This window comes from Aulonocara sp. 'chitande type north' Nkhata Bay, linkage group LG13, assembly GCF_057382095.1.
Source record: "Aulonocara sp. 'chitande type north' Nkhata Bay isolate Kocher_YH1m ecotype deep benthic linkage group LG13, A_spYH_male_GT1.1, whole genome shotgun sequence".
In the NCBI taxonomy this organism is placed as follows: Eukaryota; Metazoa; Chordata; class Actinopteri; order Cichliformes; family Cichlidae; genus Aulonocara; species Aulonocara sp. 'chitande type north' Nkhata Bay.
The window spans coordinates 22,678,957-22,705,567 of NC_141356.1; the positions used below are offsets into that span (position 1 = coordinate 22,678,957).

General features: G+C 40.8%; 2 protein-coding genes across 6 annotated transcripts in view; one reads left to right on the forward strand and one right to left on the reverse strand.

The window, feature by feature from the left end:
• Window positions 1-967: 967 nt before the first annotated feature.
• zranb1b (zinc finger, RAN-binding domain containing 1b) lies at window positions 968-23,599 on the forward strand. Of its 2 annotated transcripts, none has more exons than XM_086259239.1 (10): window positions 968-1,195; window positions 2,242-3,315; window positions 10,696-10,883; window positions 13,526-13,679; window positions 14,484-14,555; window positions 15,309-15,507; window positions 16,577-16,697; window positions 17,109-17,238; window positions 20,508-20,737; window positions 21,747-23,599. In XM_086259239.1, exons 2-10 carry the CDS (start codon window positions 2,334-2,336, stop codon window positions 21,966-21,968), a joined length of 2,298 nt encoding a protein of 765 aa, XP_086115365.1. In that variant the 5' UTR covers window positions 968-1,195; window positions 2,242-2,333; the 3' UTR covers window positions 21,969-23,599. The 2 variants fall into 2 exon arrangements, with proteins under 2 accessions (XP_086115365.1, XP_086115364.1); XM_086259238.1 differs by having other exon boundaries at window positions 1,150-1,347.
• Window positions 23,600-24,761: 1,162 nt separating this feature from the next.
• The window catches only part of LOC147316070 (uncharacterized), a 40,616-nt gene continuing 38,766 nt past the window's right edge, over window positions 24,762-26,611 (reverse strand). For 2 of the 4 annotated variants that reach the window (XM_086259234.1, XM_086259233.1), the window contains exon 9: window positions 24,762-26,355. In XM_086259234.1, coding sequence (XP_086115360.1) covers window positions 26,172-26,355 — 184 coding nt within the window. In that variant the 3' untranslated portion in view covers window positions 24,762-26,171. The remainder of the gene's footprint in view (window positions 26,356-26,611) is intronic. The other 2 variants (XM_086259236.1, XM_086259235.1) reach the window with 1 other exon arrangement.

A 26,611-nucleotide genomic window follows, 5' to 3' on the forward strand; every position in this document is an offset into this window, starting at 1 on the left:
AAGGACTTGCTTAGATGAGCACAGAGAATAAGGTTCTTGAACTGGGAGGGTAATAAATGAGACATGCATATGTGATATAATGCCTCTTTGTTTTGTTATTGCGATGAACAGTCTTCATTGAATGCTTTAAAGTTTCCATTTTTCAAAGACATTAACATGTAAGTGGGTGTAAATCCTCATACGTGCATTTTATTTGGATGCATTGTCTTTATAATGTAAAGAAAACTTTGTGCTTAGAAGAGTTTGGGATTTCCTGGGAAGAAAAAAAAAAAGCTAGTCATAGATTTTAATTTTATTATTATTTTTGCATGTGAAAAATGAATTGGGGAATCATTAATTATTGTGGAATATAAAAATCTGCTTTGATGATAGGAGCTTCTCACCAATATCGTCACTAGTTTCACGCTGGGAACTGTTGATCAAGCTGTCATGCATTACTGCAGACTGCTTGCTGCAGTATTTTTTTACGATGACATCATCCTTTCGTCCCTTTTTAGGGGGGAATACCACGTGGTTGATTGCCAGAGATGCAACATATTGCGATGCATAAATTATAAAACAAACACATTTTACTCTGACTAACTAAGCCTAGCGACTAAAAGAACGGGCGCTCTAATGGCTCTTTTCGTTATTTCTGTGATATCCGAGTCTGTTTTGCTTTGACTGAGCCTTTTAACAATTGGAATGAGAGACGTAGAATGTGATTGGTCCGTGTCAAGGGATACACATGTGTCAACCAATCGGCTTGCTCAGCAGATTCGGGTGGTAAATCCTGATCCTGCCTCTGACTGTAACACGGCCCAGAGCTCTCTGCTCTCCCTCGTAGTGTATTTTTAAGCCCTGCCTCGGTTGCTTCCCTTCCCTGTGCCGCCATTAAAGTCCGTCCGCTTGGTGTTTGTGGAAAACGGGAAAATGATTTAAAAACTCAGAAGAGACAGGCCGAGGGACGGGACCTGGGGAGGGGGGAGGGAGGGTTCTTGCTACGCGGTATGTGTGGACTGTCAACTGCCAAGTAAACGGCGCCCCCAAAAGAAGTAAATATGCGGCTAGTTTCGTCCAAGTGAGAGGAGCCTGAGTTCGGAGTGGAGTTGGTTTCTCCGACCGGGGGTGGGGTGGGGGGAGAAACTCCATTGGTTTTGGCTGCACCGGGCGTGGGGAGGGGGGACCGAGGAGTGTAAACACAGCAAAGCAAAAGGTGAGGGTTACAGCGTTAAGACACCTTCTCGTAGAGTTGATAAGGGCCTCTCAGACGGTTACGAGCAAAACATAATCCCGTAACGTTAGCGAGCCGCAGCCAGCTAGCTTGGCCATAAATCCTGGATGGCAACCGAGCGGTTGTTATGGAAGGTAAGTGACAGCTAGCTGGTTTCGTTAAGACACGACACAGCCGTACAGTGTCATTTGTTAGTTTACCACTACTGGCTGTAAATCACACTAGTCAAATGCTTATTTAAATAAATTCAAGTATATTATAGCGGAGTGTCTTGACAGTTTTGCTAGTTGCTTGTGAGTACCAAAGCTACTTGACACAGTTGTTTTCAGAACATGCAGCTCACAAAAAAAATGTTGAATTTCTCACTGTGTGTTGGTAAACTTGGGAGGCGTGGCGTAAACAGTAACGGGACTACAGACCTGCCCTGTCGGAGCCAGCCTTATCTTTTATTTTGGTGTTCATGGTTCAGAATACAGCGTGGGACACATACAGTTGGATCATTTAAGGTCTTAATTAGCTTTACGGCGAATTTTCTTTCTGTGCATAAGTCTCTTAACCAGTCACGCGCCTCCCTGCTGGGCGTCAGGTTTCATCTGTCCTTGTCTCTTATTACCTTGCCTGGTTGTTGTAGGGCGCATGTGCCTGGTGTATATAACTTAACTGTATGTGTTTATAGTCAGTGTTGCACTCTAGGCTGCAGTTTTGCCCTTGCACTTTGTTTTTGTGGGTCTCTAAACAATAGTTTGGTTATTACTACAAATTAATACCAGATCAAGAGTGGGCATATCTGTTTATTAAAATTTTGTTTGCCAGTCAATAATTTGAATACACAGGTGGCTGTAAATAAGTAGGCTTTGTTTGGGACATTTGGCAGTGTATTTTGCTCATTTAAACCGAGAAACAAGCTAATTTTTAATCCCTTTACCTTCTTGAAGTGTTTGCCTTTGATTAATAAGATACTGTGGTTTGTCTTTTTTATTATTTATTTAACATATCTGTTTGGGTTTTTTCCCCCCTTTAAACCTTAGTGTGCTGCTTGCTGTGTGATCTCCTTGAGAGTGGATCTGCCAAGCTGAGTCCCTCTGAACGGCAGGAAGCCTCCCTTAGCGGCGGTGCGACGATGACCGAGCTGGTTGCCAAGTGGGCCTGTGAATACTGCACATACGAGAACTGGCCGTCAGCCATCAAGTGCACCATGTGCCGCGCTCAGAGGCCCAGCGGGGGTGCCATCATTACTGAGGAGCCCTTCAAGTGCAGCCCTGCCCTGGATGCCAGTGTGCATCAGTGGGGCCCTGCAGACCTCAGCAACAGTCCATCTCAGGGGGGATCTAGCTTACTTATTTGTCCAGACTCCAGCGCCCGACCCCGCATTCGCATTGCTGACGTACCTGAGCCTAGTAGTAAGTGGTCGTGCCACATGTGCACCTATCTGAACTGGCCTCGAGCTATCCGGTGTACTCAGTGCCTGTGCCAGAGGCAGCAGGCTCAACAACAACAACACCAACAACAGCATGGGCAGCATGCAGCCCATCAAGGACATCATACCCAGCAGCCACGCAGCCCCACAGAAACACCCCAGACCTCAGGCTCTGGATGTCGCCCCTCTCCCCCAACCACCACTACAGACACTTGTGAGGAATATAATGACCGTAACAGGCTCAACACTCATACACAGCACTGGACCTGCACTGCCTGCACTTATGAAAATTGGGCCAAGGCTCTCAAGTGTGTTGTGTGCGATCACCCCACACCCAATAGTCTGCTGGCTGAGCCCATCGAACTGGCATCGGAACCTGAGAGTCAACAATCATCCTCAAAACTTGACCAGGACAGGGACAACAGGAGGGCTGTTGTTGGCCACATGGTTAGTCAAGGAGTAGGAGGTGTGGTGGGTGGTGTAGGGAGTTGTAGCAGCAGCCAGAGGAGGTCACCGCCAACGTTAAAGCGGGAGTCAGAGGTGAACATGGACTTTCAGAGGATTGAACTGGCATCAGGCGCTGGGATTGGGAGCAAAGAAGATCTTGAGGTGGATTTCAAAAAACTCAAGCAGATTAAGAACAGGATGAGACGGAGTGATTGGCTGTTCCTCAATGCTTGTGTTGGTGAGTTTTTAAGGATGGATGACTTCACTGAAGTATGTTTGACTTGTATTTTGCTTATGTTATGAGATGGGCAGTGAGTCAAGTGAATAATATAAGGCAAGCTAACACCGTGAAATGACATTTTTCCCAAATTTGTGTGAATGATTCACAGTATGTTGCTTAACAACCTGCAAGGCAACTATTTACTAAGCAGTTTATAGAACTGTATCTAGATTATCTTGAATGTAATCTTAACATTGCAGACACACTATGTATGCTTGGAAGTCCTCTGTATTCAGCTAGTAAAAAATTCACTATAAAGACAGCAAGTGTCCTGCCACCCACACTGTACACTGGCGAATGCAGAGTGGGAGGAAGGATGCGCATTGTAGGAACAACTAGTTTTTTCTTTTTTTCCCTCTCTCACACCACTGTCTTACTCTTTCTCTTGCCTTTTTCATGGATGAGTAGCGTTTGTTCTGTATGCCCACTCAACCTCCCGTCTGTTTTCCTTATCTGTCCCTCTGACAGTTGATTATTCTGTGTTATATATACTGTGTTATATATGCACAAATTTGACAGTCATGCCTGCATTTGGTATCGCAATGAAGTCCTTTTAGTGATTAAAAATTGTGCCTTTTTTCCTGCTACATTCCTCAAAACCTGTAAGAGCAATATCACTGCAGATAGTTTGTTTCTGGCTCTGCTCTGGGTCTCTTGCTGCATGTCAGATGTTGAATTCCCTCATGTCTGTGTTGCTTGTTCCCGTGGGACAAAGTCTCATCTGGTCAAAAATTTCTCTTGCAAGTAGGCATGATTTTGTTTAGGCTTATTCAAGTGTTAACATTCCTTATCTGATTGGAAATGTCTCCTAATTCATTCCTCTTCTGTTAAAGGAAAAGAAATCAAAGACATCTCTTTAAATTCACTCCCTATTTGGCAGGTTCACTAGACATACTTCGGAAAGTTTTATATCAATATCTGCCTCATGCCATCTGTTCTGATCTGAGGAATAATATCTGTGTTTATCAGCACAGACATTATTCTGTGTCTTAGAACTGCTGCTCATGTGGAACCACAGACACATATTGTTTGTTTTGTCGTTAAGGTGCTCAAATGCTGCACTACTGTTAATAAGAGAAAGTAAATAACAAAAAGTGTCAATAATCCTCCATTTTAAAAGTATCTGGTATACTTTTAAGTATAAAATGATGCTTTACAAATTAATACAACCTTTGTCACTTCAGTCAGCATTGACACATCAAACCTGCTTTGGATAACCTTGGGCTATGTTCAGCATGAGTTCTACAGATACATGCTATAAAGACGGCTGCAGCTTCTGGGTCTGAAACGTGAAGCCTCTGCAGATGTGCCGATGTGCCTTAAACCTGAGAAGCTTTTCATACCCAGCAGGGCCACTTCTATTTGTTGCCAAAAAAGTTCACTTGTATAGAAGTCTACTGGAAAACTGCCCTCAGCCCACTTTGTGATCTCGAGCATTTTCTTGATGACTTTTTGGTTAAGTCACTAGATTGAAGAAATTTTGAATAAAACATGAAGCTCAGTTTGTAAATTATGGTAGTTATTAGACACAGAAATGAGGATCATCCAGGGTTATCCCTATTGGTTAATGATTTGTTAATCTTAAATTGTTAGCCCATTACTCTACAGTGTCCTCACTGTCAGAACCACTCCTTGCTTGTCAGCTTTAATTAGAAAACATTTGAAAAAAAGATGGCAATGGTGAAAACGCCCAGCTTGAGACTTGAGACATAACAGGTCTTCACTAACAAATGGGAGATGTCACGGTGGTTATGTGGTTCTACATCAGGCCTGGTCACGGGTTCTGATCCTGCATGAAGCCAGACTAAAGCGTGAAATATGAAATAACACGTCATGCAAGAGTAATAGAAATCACATGTTTTTAAGGCTGCATGTTTTGACAAACAACATCTGTTGTGCTGCCAAAAAGTTTTGTGAGCTGAAGTTCATAGACATACACCGATCAGCATGAAAACAATAAAATCACCTGCATAATAATATGTAGGAATCCCTGGTGCTGTCAAAGTAACTCTGTTTTGAACATGGACACCTCCTTGGGGTGTCTTTTGGCATCTGGTACCAGAATGCTCACAGCACATCCTTTGGGTGAAGTGCATAATAGGGTGTGTCCTGAGCAACACTGGAGTAATTACTTATAATGTTTTGAAAAACCTAAAACCTTTTCTTACTTAATTACTCCCTGCAGAAAGGTAATTTATTACATTACTCGATATGTTCTGCAGTACTGTACAACATGACCTGAGATTTATTGTCATATAATTCGAATGTACAGTCCCACACATTGACACAAATCCCAGTCCTAAAGAGGATCTTTCTTTTAGTGTTTTATGAAAAACAGCCCAAAGAGCACTTCACAGATGTGCTGTGGCCACGGAGAGTCTACTGTCGCACCAGGTATGGGTACAAGCCCGTCTGCTCATCATAGCTTTTATTATTTGTTCAAGCTTTGGCTAATAGGCTGGGGTCAGCATGCACTCTGGATCCAGGGTTCTTCACTGCTAGCTTCATATGACCATGCCGTCTTTGCTGATGCTTACAAAGAGACACAAAGTTGTATTAGCAGTAGTGGATAGTTGTTTCTGCCACTTTACAGTAACATTCTTGTCCTTTCATGCATTAAAAATGAAAGTAATCTGAGCTCTTCAAAGTCTGTAGACCGTTTTCCTACAGAAGCCAGTTTGAATAGTTTATATAATACAAGTAACAGCATAATTGTTGATTAGGGACTAATGTAATTATTGAAATTAAATAAATGCATTATATTATTACAGAAAAATGTAATGTGATTACAGTGATGTCCTCTGTGAATTGGGATGGTTCTGCTGACTCTGCTTGCTGATGCTCAGTCACATAAGGGTGATGAGTTCAAGTCAGTGCTGTGAAGTTTGCCATGGTCCTCAAGCCACACCTGCACATTGTATTTTAAATAGATTGTTAATGTTATTCACTTCAGATTGTCACTGTCAGTAGTTTTAATGTTATGGTAGAATAGTGGATGTGACAAACAGCCTCTCACAAAATCAAACCTGTGATGAAGTGCTGGGGGCAAAGAAGTTAAAATTTCACTCCTATAGTTTTGAAACTGTGGTCACGGTTTCCCAATACCTAAAGTTGTTTACTGAGGAGCCTGATGCACTAAAATTAGCACGATCCATGTAAAATAAGTCAAAAATAGAAAATGCCTGTGGCTGTAGAACTTACCGTCACTCCTACAGTGTGCATGACCCATGATCCTTAAACTGAACACGTGTGGCATTTGTGTTGGTAAATAAACAAAATGCTTATTATTATGTCATTAAATACCCAGAGGTTTTACTAGAGAACCACACTAATATGGGCAGGATGTGGTTTGGCATCATCTTCCTAAAATAAGCAAGGCCTTTCCTGAGAAAGGTGTAGTCTGGTGTAATTTTGAATTACCGGCACATTTACGGTTGTGCAAAATACTCATGCAGTGTGTGTAGATGCACCGCCATAACATGCTGACATTTAAACTTTTGCTTACTCTCTCTCCTCTTTGACCTGAACTTATTTTCTTGTGTTGCTGGCATCAAATTCAAAATAACCATACATTTTTCAGAATACTGTTCCTCAGATTTACCATTTGATATATTGTTTTTGTTTTGTTTTTTTTAATTATCAGTTAAATAGGATCCAAATGATTTTACAAACCATCACATTCTGTTTTATTTACATTTACACATTTCAAATTTCTTTATTTTAGTAAAAAAGGGGAGTGCTCATACAGCATAAAGACTTGGATCCTCCTACTTTAGGAATGTGAAAGGAAACAGGTGCATAGTCAACGGAAGCCAATGTGAACACAAGGAATGTGCAAACATCAAACAAAATCATGTCCTCCTTTCCCGGTTGAAGGATAAAAGTAATAATGCAGCAATATTTCCACACATTTATACATTGTTGCTATATATATACTTATATAGTTTATGATATAGTTCAATCAGAACATTAATTTAATTCAGTCTTTACCGAAGTCTCATTGTCAGATATGGACAATATCTATCTACAGTATATGGACAGATTTTCCACAGTAAGGGTCCATCTGTAATGTCTCTATCTAGATGCAGTTGTAATGATGGATTGTTTTTAGTTCCCTTAAGACCATGAATATTAATAATTTTATGGTATTCTCTTATGTAATATTTACTCCAAGCTGGCATTAAATATATGAAAAACAACAGAAGTGTATGCAATGAAACTGTTTCTTAATGCCTGTTTTTCCACAGTAGTGTTGAATTATCAGAATCAGAATACTTTATTAATCCCGAAGGAAATGCTAACATTTGTTACGATGCAGCATATCACAATGTTTATAAATCATATTGTTATATTATAAAATGCTAAAACAATGCCAACTTCATTGTTTTGGTTAGGTGTGACATACTAAGGGATTGTCTTGCTAGCCTTTCAGACAAAAAGCAGATTGGTGTGTCAATACCAGCAGGATGCTCAATATAATGTCAGACTACTACAAACCTCATTCAGGGCCATCATTTTGATATGTGATTGCAGGGAAAAGCCAACATGTTACTATTACACCAACAGTAACAAAACAATACACTAAGAAATGCCACTTAGCCAACCCACACAGTACAGGAGAATTTATTACTATAAAATGTGTTTGTAAATTCAGTTGCGCTTTATTAATTTGTGTTTTTCTTCTACTTTTACGTACTTTTTTCAGCAGTGCTCCTGTTAAATAAAGATGTCTAATATGTCCAATCCAGGTGTCCTTGAACAGGAAGGTATGCTGACAGAATATTTACTTCTTCTGTTTTTCTCTCTGAAGCGGCTGTTTAAACAGGAAACTGTACCAATCACAAATAGACTTTGAATCACCCACATCCATCTGTTGATTCTGCTATGATGGAGGCGCCCGCTATCACCATTATTGAAATGTGCGTCCTTTGTAGGAGAAATAGACAAGACAAGAATCACTTAGCCTGATCCATTCTGTCTAATTAGTCTGTCTAAGTGTATGTCTGTTTGCATATTGGAGCCTTTTGTGTTCACCAAAGGATCTGTGAGTACAGTACTGACTGCAGGGCTACAGGCACACCCACGCTAATGGAGTGTTTTTTGGAAAGTGGTTTTGTGATCCTTCTATCACGCTGCGCTGCTATTGTGTAGTTTCTCTCCTCATCCCTCACCGCGCTAGCCAGCTCCACATGGCACAGCAAGTCCTTCTACCCACTCCATGTCTCTCTCGCTCTCACTCACATGCAGATTATGCAGCTGAGCATTGTGTGTGGTCCTTTGACGCGAGAACAAAAGCGCAACAGTGTTTTAAGCTATCAAATGTACGAGAGACTACCACATGAGAATTTACTGTATACGCTAGAAATGGGAAGAGGATATTTCTGTGGCTGCTGTCATATTTGAAAGAAATTTACACTTTGATTTTGTTTTCATTACTCATAAAAACACATTTAGCTCAATGTTTTACTCTGCTTAAACTACTAATAGGTTATTTTGTCTCACTGTGGTTGATCACAGAACTAGAGGCTTGCACAAGAGTTATTATAGCTTTGTATTTTCTATCAGTTTTTACCCCTCAGCTGCAAAAGGTTGATGGGGTATTGTCATCACCCTGCAGGGCAAGCGTACAGGTGGCGTGGACACCCAAGTTTGTGAATGCGATAACTCGAGAACGAGACCACGTAGAATTTTGAAATTGATACCATAGGCGCATCTACTAGGAGGCTGAGGGATACCAGTACTTTCTTTGTTTTTTTTGTAGGGTTAACTTTTTGTTTTCAGTTCCATTTCAGTATTGGTTTTTCTTATTTAAATGTAGCATTTATTGTATAAGTGTTTTAATTATGTTTTTATATTAATTGCAATGTCAGGATTAGTTTGATGATTATAATGCTGATAATAATTTGGCAAATTGTAAGATTTACGAAGTTCAGAAGAGTGCAATAATAAAATTCAATATTGCAAAAATCAAAATAACAAAGACTAAAGCTGAGCACATTTCCTGTTCCTGATTTTTTTTAATTTTTTTTTTATTATAGCTATTTTTTTATTTACACAATAATGTTTGAGTTAGTTTTTTTTTTATTTTCTAAAATAAAGCTTCTATATAAATGTTCTTCACAATCTAAGAGGTATTCGGGCAAGAAGCTCATCACACATTGGTTTGTTGCTGATGGTTGGCTGCTAACAGGTGAGCCTAGCTCCGGTTGCCTAGGTAACCCTTTACCATATTTACAGCCCTGTGATTTGTCAGTTAGTATCCTTCGCTCTCATTGGTAGCCACTTCAATCACTCACCTCTAAGTTCTCTCCTCGCCACATCGAGATGGATCGCTTCTCCTTTAATTTGAGCTTTTTCTTTAGTTTAACTTAAACTTCATTAACCTTCCCTAACAAAGGATGTGAAAACCAAATATGTCAATTTATTTATTTCATTCTGAGCAGAACGTGTTCATAAAAGTCTCCGTCAACTTATATTAAAACATAAAGCTGACTATTAACAGTTCATGTCCGCAAATCACGTGTGTGAGTTCATGGACAAAAATTTAAATTATACTATAACTCAATTTGCAAGTAAACATACAATTTTGCAGTGCTTCATTGCATATGCAAAAGTTAATATATTAAAAAAATCTGCTGGTTTTTTTTTTTTTTTTTTTTTTTTTTTTTTTTCACAGAATGACTCTTCCTGCAGTAGTGTCTCATTAGCTGGTAACTATTTGAGTTTGTTCTCTGGAAGTTGGTTGTTTCATTTACACTTTGCACCAGAAAAGAACAGACACACCAACAGCTGCTCAAACATATCCATCAACGCTTATGCTACAACATAAACATGAAGATTAAGGAGGTGAAAAAAACATCACACTCTGATGATCACACTCTGCCCCCTGATGTCTTTTCCCCTTGACTTCAAAGTCAGCAAAGTCTCAAAGCTGTCACAGCTGCCACAGAGATAAAGCACATTCAGATCTCCAATATTTCATATATTTTAGTGTAGTGTAAACTGACCTCTGCGCAAGGTTGTCTTTTTATGTCTCTGCTGTGTTAAGACTTGGTGTGATTCGACTGCATTGGTCAGCACATCTGCTCATTTCCTATTTTTTCCACAGCCAAAAGTGGACTGTTAAAGGATTTATTTTTCTCAGCAGAGCCTTTTCATTTTTATATTTTAAATGTCTTCATGAAAATGATTGCCAGTTAAATGCACAAAATTTGTGCTAATGTGGGGCAAAGCAGGAAAAAAAAAAAAGGTCTTCTCTTCAAAACTGTGTCCACAGTGATCACTTGGTAACATTGTTTATTGATGGGAGCTTTCTCCTTCCCCCTCTTTGTCTGAAAGGTGTTGTAGAAGGTGACCTGGCAGCTGTGGAAGCCTACAAGACATCGGGAGGTGACATCGCAAGACAGCTAACGTCCGACGAGGTGCGCCTATTAAACCGGCCCTCAGCATTCGATGATGGCTTCACGCTGGTTCACCTAGCCATCCGCTTCCAGAGACAGGACATGCTGGCAGTGTTGCTCACAGAGGTCAGTGCAGACTTGGTTCGCTTTCAGAAATCACCTACCCTAAGGTATCAACTTTCTGAATTATGTTTGTAGATTATCAAAGCACTAGACCATATTAAATACGTGACTATATAGGTCATACTGTAGATGATTAATTACAAGACGCTTTGTCGGCTGGGATCTTCATGTTTAGCTTTTAAGTCCTTGTAGCAGAAATTGTGGTGCCCAGTTTGTGTCTGTTTTCATAGGGCTTCAGCTGCACAGAGTAAAGGATTTGGGGATCTTGCCTGAAGTCCTTCAAAACGGCAGGAGCATAGTTGGCTTAAGTTGGCATTTTAATTGTTTTTAACGCTCCGTTTCACTTCACTACAAAGGCATACTTTGTATATTATAACTTCTGTGTTCTTTGTAGGATGTACTCAACTGTAAATGATAGTCTGCAAAGCTTTGCATATAACCAACACACAACCATGGTGGTCTCTTTTGTCTGTACAAGTGTCCTCGAAGTGCTCTGCTTTCCTCTCACAGTCCAAAAATATACCTGTTAGACTCACTGGCAATTTTACAATTAGCTGCAGTTGTGAATGTGAGAGTGTGAATGGTTGTCTGTGTCTGTGTTAGCGCTGCTTACATGTACTGGTGACATGTTCAGGGTAGGGTTGCACAATTATGGCCAAAATGGTTATCACAATTGTTTGGATCAATAATAAGATCACCGTTATCTACTGAATTATTTATTGATTTTAGCGACAAAATGTTTTATTTATAAATGACACTCCCCTACACTGCTCCTTTATTTCCGTTGCATTGTTTTGCTGCTTGATGATGGACAATTCATACTAGCAACCATTTAATTATTTTTCTTGGCCTTCGTGTATTGATTACACTGTAGTTAGTGGTGTGTTTTCAGGTGGTTGAATGGGTTAGTTGTGTTGGTTTGTCGTGCAGACGCAGCTCTACAGGACTCTTTGAATATGGTTCATTCTTGGTTAATACCACTCGCCCTAAATCTGAAATATTTTCAACTAACCAATGATGATCCACTTCTGGGAACAGGTTCTTCACCTTCTGCTGTGCCAGACACTTAATTTTTGTTTTGTAGTTTTGTCATTTTAATGTAGTGTTACTTGTCCAGGCTACATCCAGGAAACTTCATGCTGCATAATACAGGGAAAACCACTACGACTGGCACAGGCAGGCACGTCATCGAACTGTAATTTAGGGAGTGCTTGATCTGGTTTTTCTTTGTATTGTTGAAGCACACATTTTCAGTGTCGGCTGTTTGTGTTCATTTGTTTTGTGGGTAGCCAAAATCACAATCGTGATTGACATTCGATTTATTGTGCAGACCTAGTCCAGGGTGTACCCAGTCTCTCACTCAGGCTCAGCTGGGACAGACTCATACACCCCATGCCCCTAGCTGGAGATGCGATTAAGAAAATGCATGGATGGAAAGTAAAATTAGGCTCAATCTAAAAAAAAAACAACTTTTAATTAGATAACACCTACACATGGATACTTTAAATAAATATTAAATAAGAAAAATACTATTGGTTGAGCTCTTCTACTCAACCTAGTAAATGTAGTTTTATTTCTGAATATGAGTATCTGCATGACCCCAAAATTGGCTTCAAGCTTCTTCTCCTACTCTCATTTAGTGAGATCAGCCAGGAGAAGTCCTAGGACCAGAGTGTTTTTAGGAAAGAGAGGGACTAAATTCAGCTGCACACTCCTGTTCCACAAACTGTATAATAATATGTTCCTCTGTCAGTAATTATTTAATAGCATTGGTATTATATGTTCAGCATCCTGGTGTGTCTGTGCAGTGAGGCTCGCTGAGTTCATGTGTGTCTGCTTGAACTGTGCATGTGCTGATGTTGATTGCACCCCTCTTGCCTTCAGCACTGTGATCCCGGATTATCTGTACACACACCTTTTCACCCACACTCAGCCGCTGCCCCAGTTTCTTTTCCAACAGGGTTAGTGAGTAACCACTGGATCATGTCTCTGAAACGCCCCAAAGCTGACACCTGCGTGAACTTGCTGTGTCCTGGAGGTGATTTAGATTTGATTAGTGAAAGTAAAATTAGCTCAGAACACAGTGAGCTAAGTCTTCTGCCTACAGACCCCAAAATGAATGACTTTCCCAAGTATTCAGACAGCGAATGTGGTAGAATTTGTTTAAATGGCATCTCCAGAAATTTACTAGGTTTATTTAAAAGGAGAGATAAATCGGATGCTTCACACAGTCATAATTTTACCACTTTGCTCATAATCTCTCTCTTCATAGAAGGTTTTGGTTTTTCAGTCTAGGTAAGAATATAAAAATGAACTGACTTCTTTTCTTGTTCTTGGCCTCTCTAAATTGACATAACGTATCAGACAAAAAGGATTTGTTCAGAATAATCTCTCCAGATCTCTTTATCTTAACTCCATCAGATATTATCAAAGTCAAGTGACTTTCAGGGCGCTGAAGCTGTGACTGTTAAATTTTATTCTTCTTAGGCCTCGGTGGAGCAATGCATTCAGTTGGTTTTGCATTAGTTTGTGGTTTTATGGTTCTTTGTAGTTGCAGGAAATGCTCTTGCTTTTTTCTTATTCTGTGCATCCTGTACGCTTTATGTAGATTTAAATTCTCTCTCTATATGCTCTCCTCTCTGCAGGTATCCCAACAGGCAGCCAAGTGTATTCCAGCCATGGTTTGTCCCGAGCTAACAGAGCAGATCCGTCGTGAGGTAGCCGCCTCTCTTCACCAGCGCAAGGGAGACTTCACCTGCTATTTCCTCACCGATCTAGTGACATTCACCCTGCCTGCAGGTCAGCACCGCATTAGCAGACAAACGAGTAAATGCAGCCAGAAAAAAAACAGTTTACAAAATATCATAACATAAATTCCAGAAGCCGTTCAAAGTGTCTGTAGCTGAATAAACCCAGCCAAGCCATTCCGTCTGGCTTTCCGAGTGTGTATCAGAATGCTTGTTTTGTTTACTTCTGGCGTATAAGATTGCTTGTTGCTCGATCGCTGCGGGGACATAATGCCACGGTTGTCTGTTTCCAGCTGCCACAACATGGAGGCTACATTGTTTGTGTATTGTAATAGCAAACTGAAAATATCACGTACTGCCAACTATGCACCAGCCATGCTTGACTTTCATTCATAGCAAAGCCATATTTAGTGTTTTGCCAGTGTGTTTTGGTAAAATTGCAGGCATTCAGTGCTATTTCTGTTGAATTGTACTGTGTGGAACTGATCTAGTGGTTCAGTCTGAAGCTGGTAGCTAAGCTAAGGATTTTTGTTTTGCAGAGTGTTCAGGACATGCCGACCTTGGCTTCTGGCCACTATAGAAACCCATTCTGTTCAGTTCCACTAAGTCAATGCATTCATTTATTTTAGCTAAAGAATAAGCTACTGTGCTGAGCAGAGCTCAGGGCAGAGAGTGAAAGCCACGGGCTGTTGTGAAGAGAACAAAACATGGTGGCTTGAGTTGAAATGAGTCAGAGAAATTTTTCTGTCATTTTAGTAAAGTTTTACAGGTAGTTAAAACAAAGATGCACACATCTATCAGGGTAAAATGTAAATCAAACCAAGACCTGCTCCTATTCCTCTTCTTTGTGTTTCAGACATTGAGGACTTGCCTCCAGCAGTTCAGGAAAAACTGTTTGATGAGGTGCTGGACCGAGACGTACAAAAAGGTGGAAATATTTACTCTTTTCTGCTTTATGAACACATATCACATGCCGTCCTCAAGTATCCATGCACTTATTTTTAGCATGTGAGAGAGAAACCAGATCCCCTGATGGTCTGGCTGCTTGGCACACAAGGGGAGTCCCCTCACAAACTGTATACTATAACAGGGAGGCAGCAGAAGGCTGGCTATGTTGTCTAACTGGTATTTTCTTGCTTGCAAACAGTTTTTTCTTCTTCCTGTTTGTCAATCTGCCAAGCGCTCTCACTTCAGGATATGTACCAGTTGCCTTTGTCCTAATCAGCCTAAATGAGTTTTAGGAATTTCTTTGATCATTGCTGAATGATTGTACTTCCTTTCAGGTCACACATAAACGCTTATAAAAGCCGTCACCTTTCTTCCTGAAGGTCCCTGCTCTTTTGTGTAGCCTTCTCTGTGGTTCACCGTCTCAGTGTGTGTCAAACATTGTATTAGGCCATACAGTATCTTTATTTCTGTCTTTATCTCTTTTTAGGTTTCCTGTCATAACCTGAGCCTGAGTAGTCATTTGGTTTTGTGGTTTACAAGCAGACATTGTTATGTCACTACTATTTTCACAGATGTGAGCAGGCATTAGCTAATACTGAAACACCATGACCACTGTACAACCACACTGTTGCACTTCCTTGTACAGCATGTTTCCTTATTATTATCGTTATTGCTTGAATTTTATTTTATTTAATTTTTGAAGAGATATCCTGCCGTCTCCCCTCTTGTTTAGAACTTGAAGAGGAGTCTCCCATCATCAACTGGTCCTTGGAGCTGGGGACTAGGTTAGACAGTCGACTTTATGCCCTGTGGAACCGCACAGCTGGGGACTGCCTCCTTGACTCTGTGCTGCAGGCTACGTGGGGCATCTATGACAAGGACTCAGTACTCCGCAAAACCCTCCATGACAGTCTGCACGACTGTTCTCACTGGTAAGGCGACGCCACGGGGATTAAGTGTGTAGTTCGAGCTGATTTGCACTTGTCTTTTAAATCAATTCAAATTATGTTACATTGAATGACACAGTGCACCAAACATAAAATTTAGACAGGTGTTAACAGAAATTGGAGCTTGTATGTTGCTCTTTTTAATGACTAGTAGTTAGGAGACAACTTAAATAGGCAAAAAAGCTACATTTTTTTAAGTACTATAGTCTGAATAAACAGGGATATGTTTACTCTTAACTTATTGCCGACAGACATCCCTGTCTCGTCCAGTGTTTCCTTTTTTTTTTGCTTAGCTGACCTTTTTACACAGAAACATTCGTGGATCATGAAATGACTGAGCTCAAGTGCACCACTGAAGGAAAACAAAAGCTTGACTTTCAAAAGTGTCAAGTTACATTTTGTTTTCCTTCAGCGTGTCTATGGAACATGTGGTTTAGAGGCCGGGGTCTACGAATCCTAAGTTTAGATTGGCAGCTTATAAAGAGATCAGAGACTTTGATCTGGAAATAAGAAACAAGGGCTTTTTTATTTTTTATTTTATGTCCTCAAAGATCTGTTATGACTCCTGCATCTTCTTAGTTTAATTGGAAAAACCCCCAAAACATTCTCTTCTTGAAACTTCCACATGAAATTATTTAAGTTGCACCCTGAATCACGAGTGGCTCCAAAATGATTGCGATGTTCCAAAACATGCTCATAGGTGCAAGTGTTCAGGCAGATGAAAATTGAATGCAGGCTTCTGGTGTCAAACTCACATAAATTGTTCTGTACACGAAAGAGACAAGAAAAAAAAAAAAGAAAACACATTTTTGAGTGGAGGGGCACGGAGTCTGACTCCAAAGCCCAGCGTGACTCACGTCTATTTGTGAGAAACAGTGGGTTTTTTGGTGAGATAATTGCTGTTTAGATATAATGAGTAATGCCATCCAGCCCAAACCACGACAGACGTGGAGGAATGTAGTCAATTGCAAGCCCACGCCTTGCTGCACAGAGGTCAAATAATGTCACAGGCTAAACAGTTTGTGTGCGTGTGTATCTGTGTGTGTCTGTGCAGGTTTTACACCCGCTGGAAGGAGTGGGAGTCGTGGTATTCCCAAAGCTTTGGTCTGCACTTTTCCCTCCGAGAGGAACAGTGGCAGGAAGACTGGGCTTTCATACTGTCCCTTGCCAGCCAGGTACATGTACATGGAAGTAAACACACTCACACACAAACATGGAGGACAGGAGCTTGATGTGCTTAAAACGTGACACGCTAATAATGCATGAATTATGCAAGAAGTTTTACTGCTCTTGGTGCAGTATACTTAACCTGTAATGCCCTCTGAAAGTGCATCCTGTCTGTCATCAGCACTTCTCTGCTTCTCACTGCTCTTTGTGACCTCACTGACTAAGTATTTGGGTGGGCTGTTATTATATCTGGGTGTGAAAGCTCATTAAATTAGTGTTTTCCATGTTTTCACATTTAGAGTATCCTAGCTGCATTCAAGAACCCTCATTTTATCGCTTCCCTGAGTCCTAGAGCATTGTTTTGTATTTTTCTGACTTTGTGTGTGTGTGGGGTTTTTTTGTTTTTTTTTCTTTTGCAGCCAGGATCCAGCTTGGAACAGACCCACATTTTCGTTCTTGCACACATACTTCGTAGGCCTATCATCGTCTATGGAGTAAAGTACTACAAAAGTTTCCGTGGTGAAACACTCGGGTACACCCGTTTTCAAGGTGAGCAAGAAATAACGTTTCGGTCAAATATTGTTTGCTGTTGTGCTCAGCATCATTCCAGCGGACGTAGAACTAGACTTCCTTTGTGAAATAGTTCCAGCCTACGTGTGTGTGTGTGTGTGTGTATAACTTTCATAGGTGACATAACTGCCCCTCTGATCCGTCAGTAATTATTGTTTACAACAGTTATTAGTCTAGTGTCTTTCATTTAATGGGTAATTTTGCTCCATGTTGCTCAAAATAACAAAAACAACATAAAATGCCAGGATGAGTCACAGGAGCACAGAGAATTCATATTGTGGTTGCAGACATCCAGATACAGCTGAACATATGAAAATCATCAACAGTCAAACAATCCTGAGAGCACCGAGAGCGGGGGCCACCTTTACAACTAGCAGTAAAAACAGTCTGGATTCAATTTGCCTGCTGAGTGATGCTGTACAGGGGATGATGAAAGTGCTATGTAAGGGCCAACTGCTTGTGGTAAAGCCTGCCTGATGGACCAGTGATTTACTGTTGCCAGGAGCCAATGTATACACACACATACACACACACACAGAGGAAGGGGTGCTTATGGGCGCCTATAGAGAGGGGTGGGGTACCTCAATTAAAGTGGTGAACAAGTGAACCCAGTAAAACCACAGCGGTTACTAGGAGAGTAGCAACACACAGGCTCCTCAATAGCGGTGTTGGTTACAGATGTGTTTGTGAGGGTTAGTTAGTACCTACTCTAGATTATAATAGCTTGTGTAAAACAAAGTCGTGTATGTGAAAAAGACAGTTTGAGAGTGAGAGTACCTCTATAAAAGCACATGTTCTAGCAGTTTGCTGGTCTGAAGCATTCAGGTATGTGTTCAGACAAATTCCACAATCTTCCCAGAAGTGGTCAGATGATGCACCTCTCTCCTAAAAAGAACAGAGCTTGGGTTCACAGTGTTAGAGCTAAATAAACCACAAGACATCTGGAACAATGTCATTTGAACGGCTGAGACCAAAGTGGAGATGTTTGTCTATAATGCACACAACCACATTTAAACACAAATGCCTCATATCAGCTGTCAAAGGGGTGCGCTGAGAATCTGAATGACCGTACACTAATCACCTCAACAGTGTGACACCAGTGTGTCTGCTGTGTTGAAACTACAATGTGCAGAGGGTAGATGGCAAAACGTGCATCTAAAGTCACTATAACATATCCTTACCGTGTTGTTGTGAAAAATATCAATTCATTACAAAAATCTGGATTTTAAAGACGAGTCAACATCTAGAGCCAGACTTGCTAACAGTCAGCAGCAGTGCAAAGCTTTCTTTCATCATTAAAAAGCTTCTGGATTTACTAAAGAGGCACAGTGTCAGTTTTGTGACTGCCAGTTGTGGATAGTGCTGTTTTTGCAGCTGACCTTCTGGCATATGTGTTTGCAGGAGTTTCCCTTTGAAGAGGAAAATATCTCAGTCACTCGAGCATGATTTGCTAATGTTCATGGCATGCAGTTTTACTGCAAATTCCCCTAAATCGAACACCAAAAAAAGCCTGTTCTGGTTGTGATCGCTGCTTCTAGGAGTGTTTATTTATTTAGACTGAGAGGGGGAGATTTTATCAGAAGGAGTGCCTAATTGGAATTTTGGTTCGATGGCTCAAAACTGTGAGTACAATGCCAACACTTTGGCTCTGTCCTAAAACTCTTCACTTGAGCATTTAAAGCTGAGCCCAACTTACTTTAATACTGGTATTTTCATGAAACAAAGCAGAAATTAATTAACTGAGCTGTTTATTTTTCCTCAGCAGTGTGCACACAGTGAACGACTTCTCTCTGCTATTTCTAGAACAAATAAAAGTGTATTCATTAACAGACAGACGGCTCATTAATAATTGTAAATAGTGTTTGTGTACGTACAGATCTCAGCTTTATATGGTGGATTAGTTCATAACAATGCAGCTCTTCTTTGAATAAATCCCGAGCTCCACCTGAGTCTCAGTCCTCAGGACCTCATGCACATTTTAATCCTCCTTCAGCCTCCTCTTGTTGACCTAAATGGCATTTTCAGAGGGGAACGTGTAAAACCTGAGCGTGCGCTGTATTTTGATTGGTAGGTTTGCATCAAGCTCTTCCTCAGCTTCCTCATTGGGTCTGCTCGTTTTTGAGACACTAACCTGCACCGCTCACCAAAGAAGGCTGATTATTCCCCTGTAATTGTGGCATCACAATAATCACTTTGTAAATGTGTGAAATTAAATGCATCATGTTTTATGTAGTGATTGATTGTAAATCCTTCCCTCCTGCTTGTTTAGAAGTTCTATGACTGAAGCAAAATATTCTCCATCCATCAATTATCCCAGCTGACTCAAAGTAAAACAGACCTTACTAATGCCCTGGAATTATACAGAATACACTTTGATAAATTAGTTCATAATCTGGATTTAGAGATCAGACATAGAGAGTGCTTGCAAGGCTGGATGAGAAGCAGATTTTCTTCCAGCAGCATGATCTTCAGAGTCTAGCTGTGCATTTAACAGGTTATTGCTGAAAATACAAAACAGATTATGATATGAAATGGAAAATACATGGTCAGATGGTCCATCGCAATGATCCTTTCATAAAAGACAGCCCCAGTGTATCCTATCCTAAAGGAGGTAGTGAAAGTGTTGAAACGCCTTTGGAGAAGTCAAACAGCTCCTATTATGGTACTTCCAGTTTATGTAATTCGGTTAGGAACTTAACTGAGCAAAATGAACTACTGGAAAATGCACAAGCTGTTGCAATGGACTAGTAAAAGACCATGCCAATCTCCAACTGACTACAATGTTGTGGGTGGGATCTTTAGAGAGTTGTGCATGAACGAATGTCCACAAACTTCTATAAAATGAAACGATATCTGAAAGGAACATGACCTAAAATTCCCCCACAATGATGTGAGAGATGGATAAAGTCGTAGGGGAAAATATTATGTCAAGTTATCGCTGTTACAAACCTTTAAATCATGAGGTGTACTTAGTAGTTGTTTGGATCTTTTTTGTTTTCTATTTAAAGGAAGTACGTCATAATTCATCTTCTCCTTGAATCATAACACCAAAATAATTCAAAATATTCAAATTAAATATTTTAAGTTTGCTCACAAAAGTAGTAAACAGATGTGCATCCTTTTTTGTCAGCGTTTCAGACTCTGCTGCAGTAGTGTAGTAGTCTATTTTTTATATATTTGTACAGTATATATTTATGCAGTACCAAAAGATATAGTATAGTGAATTTGTGTCTTTTACGTCCCTCCAGGTGTGTACCTGCCTCTTTTGTGGGAGCAGAGCTTTTGCTGGAAGAGCCCCATCGCTCTGGGATACACGCGGGGCCACTTCTCAGCGCTGGTGGCCATGGAGAACGATGGCTTTGACAATCGCGGCGCAGGCGCCAACCTCAACACGGACGATGACGTGACAGTGACGTTCCTGCCTCTGGTCGACAGCGAGAGGAAGCTGCTTCACATTCACTTCCTCTCAGCGCAGGAAGTAAGGCACTCAACAGACGTGGTGTTTTTCTACTTTATTAAGTGGCTGCATTATGCTCATTTACAGGTACAGGAAAAGACTGTAAGGACAGATGTCGCCTGTATGCTTTCCATTTTTCTTTTTAGCTTTTCACCTGCTTTTAGAAACTACAAAATAAATTGCTTAGACTGTATTTAAAAGATGGATGTACCCATCATGATGTTACCCAATGATTTCTGGACTCCAGATTTTGGAGCCTCAGTGTGAGTGTTTTGGCCAGCGCTGTTAGTTGGAGGAGCCAGAAATGGCCACAGTTAGACCAAAGGGTGGAGAGTTGTTATCAGCTGGTTAGTGTGGTGCTTCCATAAACTATATGTGTGCAACAAACACACAGAGATTTGCTAATTAGTAACACTGAAGTTAAGTTCAGTTCTTTCTACAGCATAAAAAGTGGTATGAAAACACAGTGACCCACTTCCAGTGTTGTTTACTGGACTGGTGGCGGTGGTTCCTCTGAAATACAGCTTTGACGTAGCTGTGGGCAATGGTTAAATGATCAAAACTAACAGCAGCATAGCCACACAGCGTTTAACATTAAGGATTTAATTACTATTCCAGGGACGGTGCTGCCAATAATAAAGAAATTCACTCAGTCTGCAGTTCCTCTGGTGTCAGACGTGCAGAAAGGAAAAAGTATCTGAGGAGTTAGCAAATGCAGATCTAGCCAGTAAATAACAATGTCAGACTTGGAGCTGCCATTCTTTGTTTGTGGGTATTAAAACTCTCCACTAGAGGCGTTATGCAAATGTGTTACATACAGAAAAGCCGTGGGGGAAGAACCTGTACTACAGACTAGCAGTTTCAGGAAGTTCAGCAGCAGGTAGATGTGGTCTGGACCGTGTCACTTTGTAAGCCTTGCTTCTCTTATTCTGTTCTGAGTTACTGTTCAGAAGGAGTAAGCGGTGTTTGGGCTGTAGTGAGGTGACAGGGCTCCCTCTGATGGTCATGTCTGTCCCCTCCTGTCCTTCAGATGGGTAATGAAGAGCAACAGGAGAAGCTCCTGCGGGAGTGGCTGGACTGCTGCGTGACAGAGGGCGGCGTTTTGGTTGCGCTTCAGAAAAGCTCCCGCCGCCGCAACCACCCGCTCGTCACTCAGATGGTGGAGAAGTGGCTGGACGGCTACCGCCAGATCCGCCCCTGCGCCTCGCTGTCCGACGGCGAGGAGGAGGAAGACGACGACGACGAGGAGTGACGAAGCTGAAGTGGAGGGAGGCTATCTGCTGGGGGGCAGGACTCCTCCCCCATCCTCTCTCTTTTAGTTTTTCTTTGAGTTGGGGATTTTTGTTGTTGTTGTTGTTGTTGTTGTAGTATCCCCCCCCCCCCCCCCCCCTTTCCTGACACGGACAAACTGTGAAAAATCTTCAGGAGAGGGCAGGGAACCACGAGCCCCCACCAGACCTCCACCTGACAGAAGACACTACTGCTCTTCTGGCAAACACAGGCGCTCGGATATACACAAACACTTTTCTCAGACCAGCCTGAGTCTAACGGAGAGAAAAAAGATTTACGAATGCAAATTTTTGATTTGAGTTTTAAATGTAAAGGAAGAAAAAAAATATCTTTATCCATAGATGTAAATGCATGTGGTTGTAAAAAACAAACAAACAAAAAAAAAAAAGAGTGTAAGGAAATATACCAGCAGTGATTCAAATACTTTATATCCATTCAATATGGGCACTGGGGAAAAAAAGAAGCGCACATCCAAGTTTTTTCCAGATAAGAGTTGGCTTGTTTGGCTTTTTGTTTTCAAACAGGCATGGACAAAGCCAATAAATCTTATTATCTCCAGAAGATTAATGAAAAAAATGAGAGATTCTGTAATCACAAATGACTTTAATCCTTAATACTAAGCACTGCACATTTATTAAAACATTTCTATATAAATACAGTATCATTGCTTGAATTGAGGTCACATATGAAGCTCTTGAAAAGGGAGATGTTCCCTTCACAAGTCAAATCTACACTCACTAAGTTTTAGCGCACTAACGTTCATGTTGGATCTCTTGGTTTACCTTTTTCAGACTGATTGAAGTCGTGTGTGTGTGTTTTATCTTCTATGAATTTATTCTACATATTTATTGTTTGGAAACTTATTTGAGCTAATAAGAGCTTTCTGTATATTATTTTCTCTCTTTTTTTGTGGTTTTGTTAATGATTCAATCTTGATGAAGACACATTGCACAGAAACACTGTTGCCGCGAGGAAAGAACCAATCATAACCATCAATGAAAAAGTTTACTTGGGTTTCTTGCGTATGGTTTTTAGTACCTCATATGGATGCCTAAAACCTGGTGCTTTTATTTTTTCTGGGCAAGTGAGTGTGGACATAACCCCACCCCCCACCCACTCTGAGTCACGCTTGTCTAATCGCTGTCTTGTAGTTCCTGTTTGCCCCCACCTTCCTTACAGCCTGTGTTGTGGAGGTCACCCTCATGGTACACGTGACATCGCTGCCTCTGTAAAGCTCGTTTGTTGTCATCATGTGAACCCACTTTTATTTGATTAGTGACAGATTTCACCACGTAAAACCAAAGCTGACAGAAAAAGAAAAAAAAGTTGTTCCTTTCTCTCTCTTTTTGCTGTGAGTGTTTGCATCTTGTTTCCTCTCGCCATCGCACTCTGTAACCTCTTTGTGTTTCATTCAAGTCATACACGTTTTTGAGCATCACCTGTATGTTGCTTTGTATTTATGCAATAGTTGCAGTTGTGACTACGATGGTTTGTGGATTTAGGCGTGACTTCGCTAAACAGAGTGTAACACAAAGAAATGGGCAAAAATAAGGAAAAAAAAATAAAAGAACCTTTTTGAATGTCCAACTAAAACGCTTCCTGTCACTTCATTTATCAGCTAATGATGTCCTCAACATGTCCACGGGTTTAAGTGTGTCACTTTTTTTGTATTTTTTTTTCTTTTTTTTTTAAATTGGACCTACTTTCTGAAGCTTTTGTCATGTGTTCAGGTTACAGCGCCCTCTAGTGGAACTAAAACCAGGTGAATTGAAGGTCCATCTTAAGTTATTGTAGTTTCAAATATAAAGTTTCCATTAATTTACAGAAAACAGTTAAAAGGTCAAACTCTGTGGTCAAATATGAAGGAGCACATAAGGTCTGGTGGATTAGATCAGAGCCTTATGTTTGACACCCCTGTATCAGAGGGTAGTGGCATGTGTAGCATGGGGGGAGGCTAACCTGGGTACCATTACTGGATGCAAGCACTGACTGGGATTTGAACCCCCGCCCAATTATTTCAAAGACCGTAATGACATAACAGGAACTTAAGGAACAACTGGAGCAGATGTGGAAAGTCAAGTTCAACGTGATCCCAGAACCTTAGAAAGGCAGAACCCATTAAAGTCCCAGGACTCGGATCGAGGGCCCAAGCTTCATTATCACAAACATACCACCCCCCAGGGGGTGAGAGGGAGATTTCTTTTTTTAATATACATATAAACGCATATACATTATGGGCTAATTTGAATTTTGCACTTAAGATAAATGGATTGAAGTGAGCCATGGCTAGAACCTAGAACAAAGTGACAAGCTGTGCAGCCAGAGGAGACTGGCAGGGATATTTGGACAATTTTTATAGTACTTGAATGTTTTATCCCTTCACTGTTCACTGTTTGGATGAACAGTCGGTGATTTAGGGAAAAGCAGTTTCAGGCAATACATCTAACGCTGTGATGGAACTGTGACGGCAGTTACCGTGCTTCAGTCATAACAATCAAGAAAACAATTTTGTTGAAATTTGACAAAAACTGTAGCGTGATCACAGTGTGTCCTTTGCTCTCCCCTTCATATCTACCTGATCGTAGCAGTTGGCTGGCAATCCCTGAGAGCGCTGCTGCTGCAGTTTTCTTCCTGTTAATTTTCCTTCCCACCATTGCCAAGTGCTTCCTAATAGAAAGTCATCTGACTGTACAACAGTAAGGTCTTTACCTTACAATATAAAAAGCAAACCAAAAAACCTTCCACGGAGCCAATCGATCAATCAGAACAGTAAGTTTTATTTATTGGTTCCAGCTGCACTGTATGCTATATGTTCACCTTGTACAAGAAACAAATACAAATACTCACACTAAAAACCAAACAATCTGCGAGCAGCCGCCTCTTGCTAATGTCACGGGGCTAAAGGGAATGAACGTGGCTGCCGTTGTTCCAAGAGGGCTCGACGCCTCCGAGGGCGCCACAGCTGGCTTTCATTAGAGCAGAAAAACAAGGAGGAAGAAACTATAAGGAGGAGAGGACGCGGTTGGTCACATCAGACTACGATTATATGAACATTTAACAAGGCAATACAAATCTAACAGGAGTGAAAAGCTTGAACATCAAAAAATGTACATTTGATATATAAAAAATACCACAATGGAGAAAGACGTGGAGACGTGAGGAGCAGTAATCAAGACCTATTTTCTTTTTTTAAACTTTTTTCTATTCCTTTTTGGACAGAATTGAAGGTTATTATATTGTTCCTGAGTCAGTAAGAGATTTGCTGTTTTTGTTTTTCCAAAAGCTGTCATACTTCAGAAGCTTTTTTCTTTTTCTCCAAAGGTCCTTTGGATGCAAACAGATAATATTTGGGACACTGTTCGCCACTTTAACTAAATAAAAGTACCTCAGTTCAGCAGAGTTTGGAAAAGTTACAACAGGAATACATAATTTAAGTGACGCGGTCCATGTACGATATTTAACCATGAAAGCCTGCCATTTTTTATTCTTTATATTTCCTCCTTTTTGGTTTGAAAGGATGATTTTTCCACATCTACTGCCCCGCATCCCATCTCTTCACTCAGGCGGCCTCTAGCCGGCAAAGATGGAGTGCAGTTTGTTTTTCTTTTCTTGTCTGAAAACTGTAAATCTGTTCATTTTCACACACTGAAGAACAGAAACACAATAATATAGGATAAAAAGAAGAAAGTCTAAGAAAAAAAAAACTAAACACAGGGTATGTTTGTGCTGAAATGGGCGCGACTGAAGGAAACAGAGTCGTCCTGTTGAGCTTGAGGGGAGGGTTTCCATCCTGCACGTGGCTACTGTCAACGTGTCCCATAAGTCAGGAGGAAATCTCCCTAAAATATACTAAAACAAAAAGTATTGTGTAAATCGAGAAGGAATGAAGATAAAAGATATGAAGGGAGGGGAGATTTCAGATCCGTGTGGCAGCTCATTTGTGTATTAACGTCCACTGTCCTCACTTAGTGGTTTCACAAAAAAAAAAAAGAAAGAAGAAAAAGTGTGAAACGTTGCCCGGCAGGCAGTCTGCTGGTAGGTTCGGATGGCTGAAATCAAGCGTACGTATAGTCGGATGGTTGAGTTGTTAGGTCGCTGGGTTTGTTTGTTTTTTTAGTTTACATAAATTTTTAGTTTCCTCCTCTTCTCAGCTACAGCAGCAGTCCTACGGCTCAGTCATGTGCTCTCTCATGGGGTCGCCATGTTTGGAGGGCTGATTGGGGGAGGTGGCCTGTGACGGATGGGTGCCAGGGGGCAGGGTGTGGGCGATGGGAACTCCCCCGGCAACCAACCCCTCCATAGGTCCGGGAATCCCACCGGGGGCGACGCCCACCACGCCAGGAGGAAATCTGGAGATAGATAAAGCGTGATCAGCAGATATGTTAAGGAGCTAACCTTTTAATAAGTGTTATTTTTCCACATTTTACACTTTTTTTTCCATAAAAAACTAATATTTGTTACTCAGGATCATTTCTGTATGAAACTGCATGTTAAAAAAAAATCATGATTAAAAACGTAATGTGAAATAAGTAATGCACGATGACGCACTGAGGATGCAAATAAACCAACAGAAACTTAACAACTGATATGCAGTGAACTTACTGA

What these genes read in the sequence shown, in the direction of transcription:
- zranb1b (XM_086259238.1), top strand. An exon ending in CTGCACGACTGTTCTCACTG is followed by an intron (nt 15,508 to 16,576) that starts GTAAGGCGACGC and finishes GTGTCTGTGCAG; the next exon opens with GTTTTACACCCGCTGGAAGG. An exon ending in CGGGTACACCCGTTTTCAAG is followed by an intron (nt 17,239 to 20,507) that starts GTGAGCAAGAAA and finishes ACGTCCCTCCAG; the next exon opens with GTGTGTACCTGCCTCTTTTG.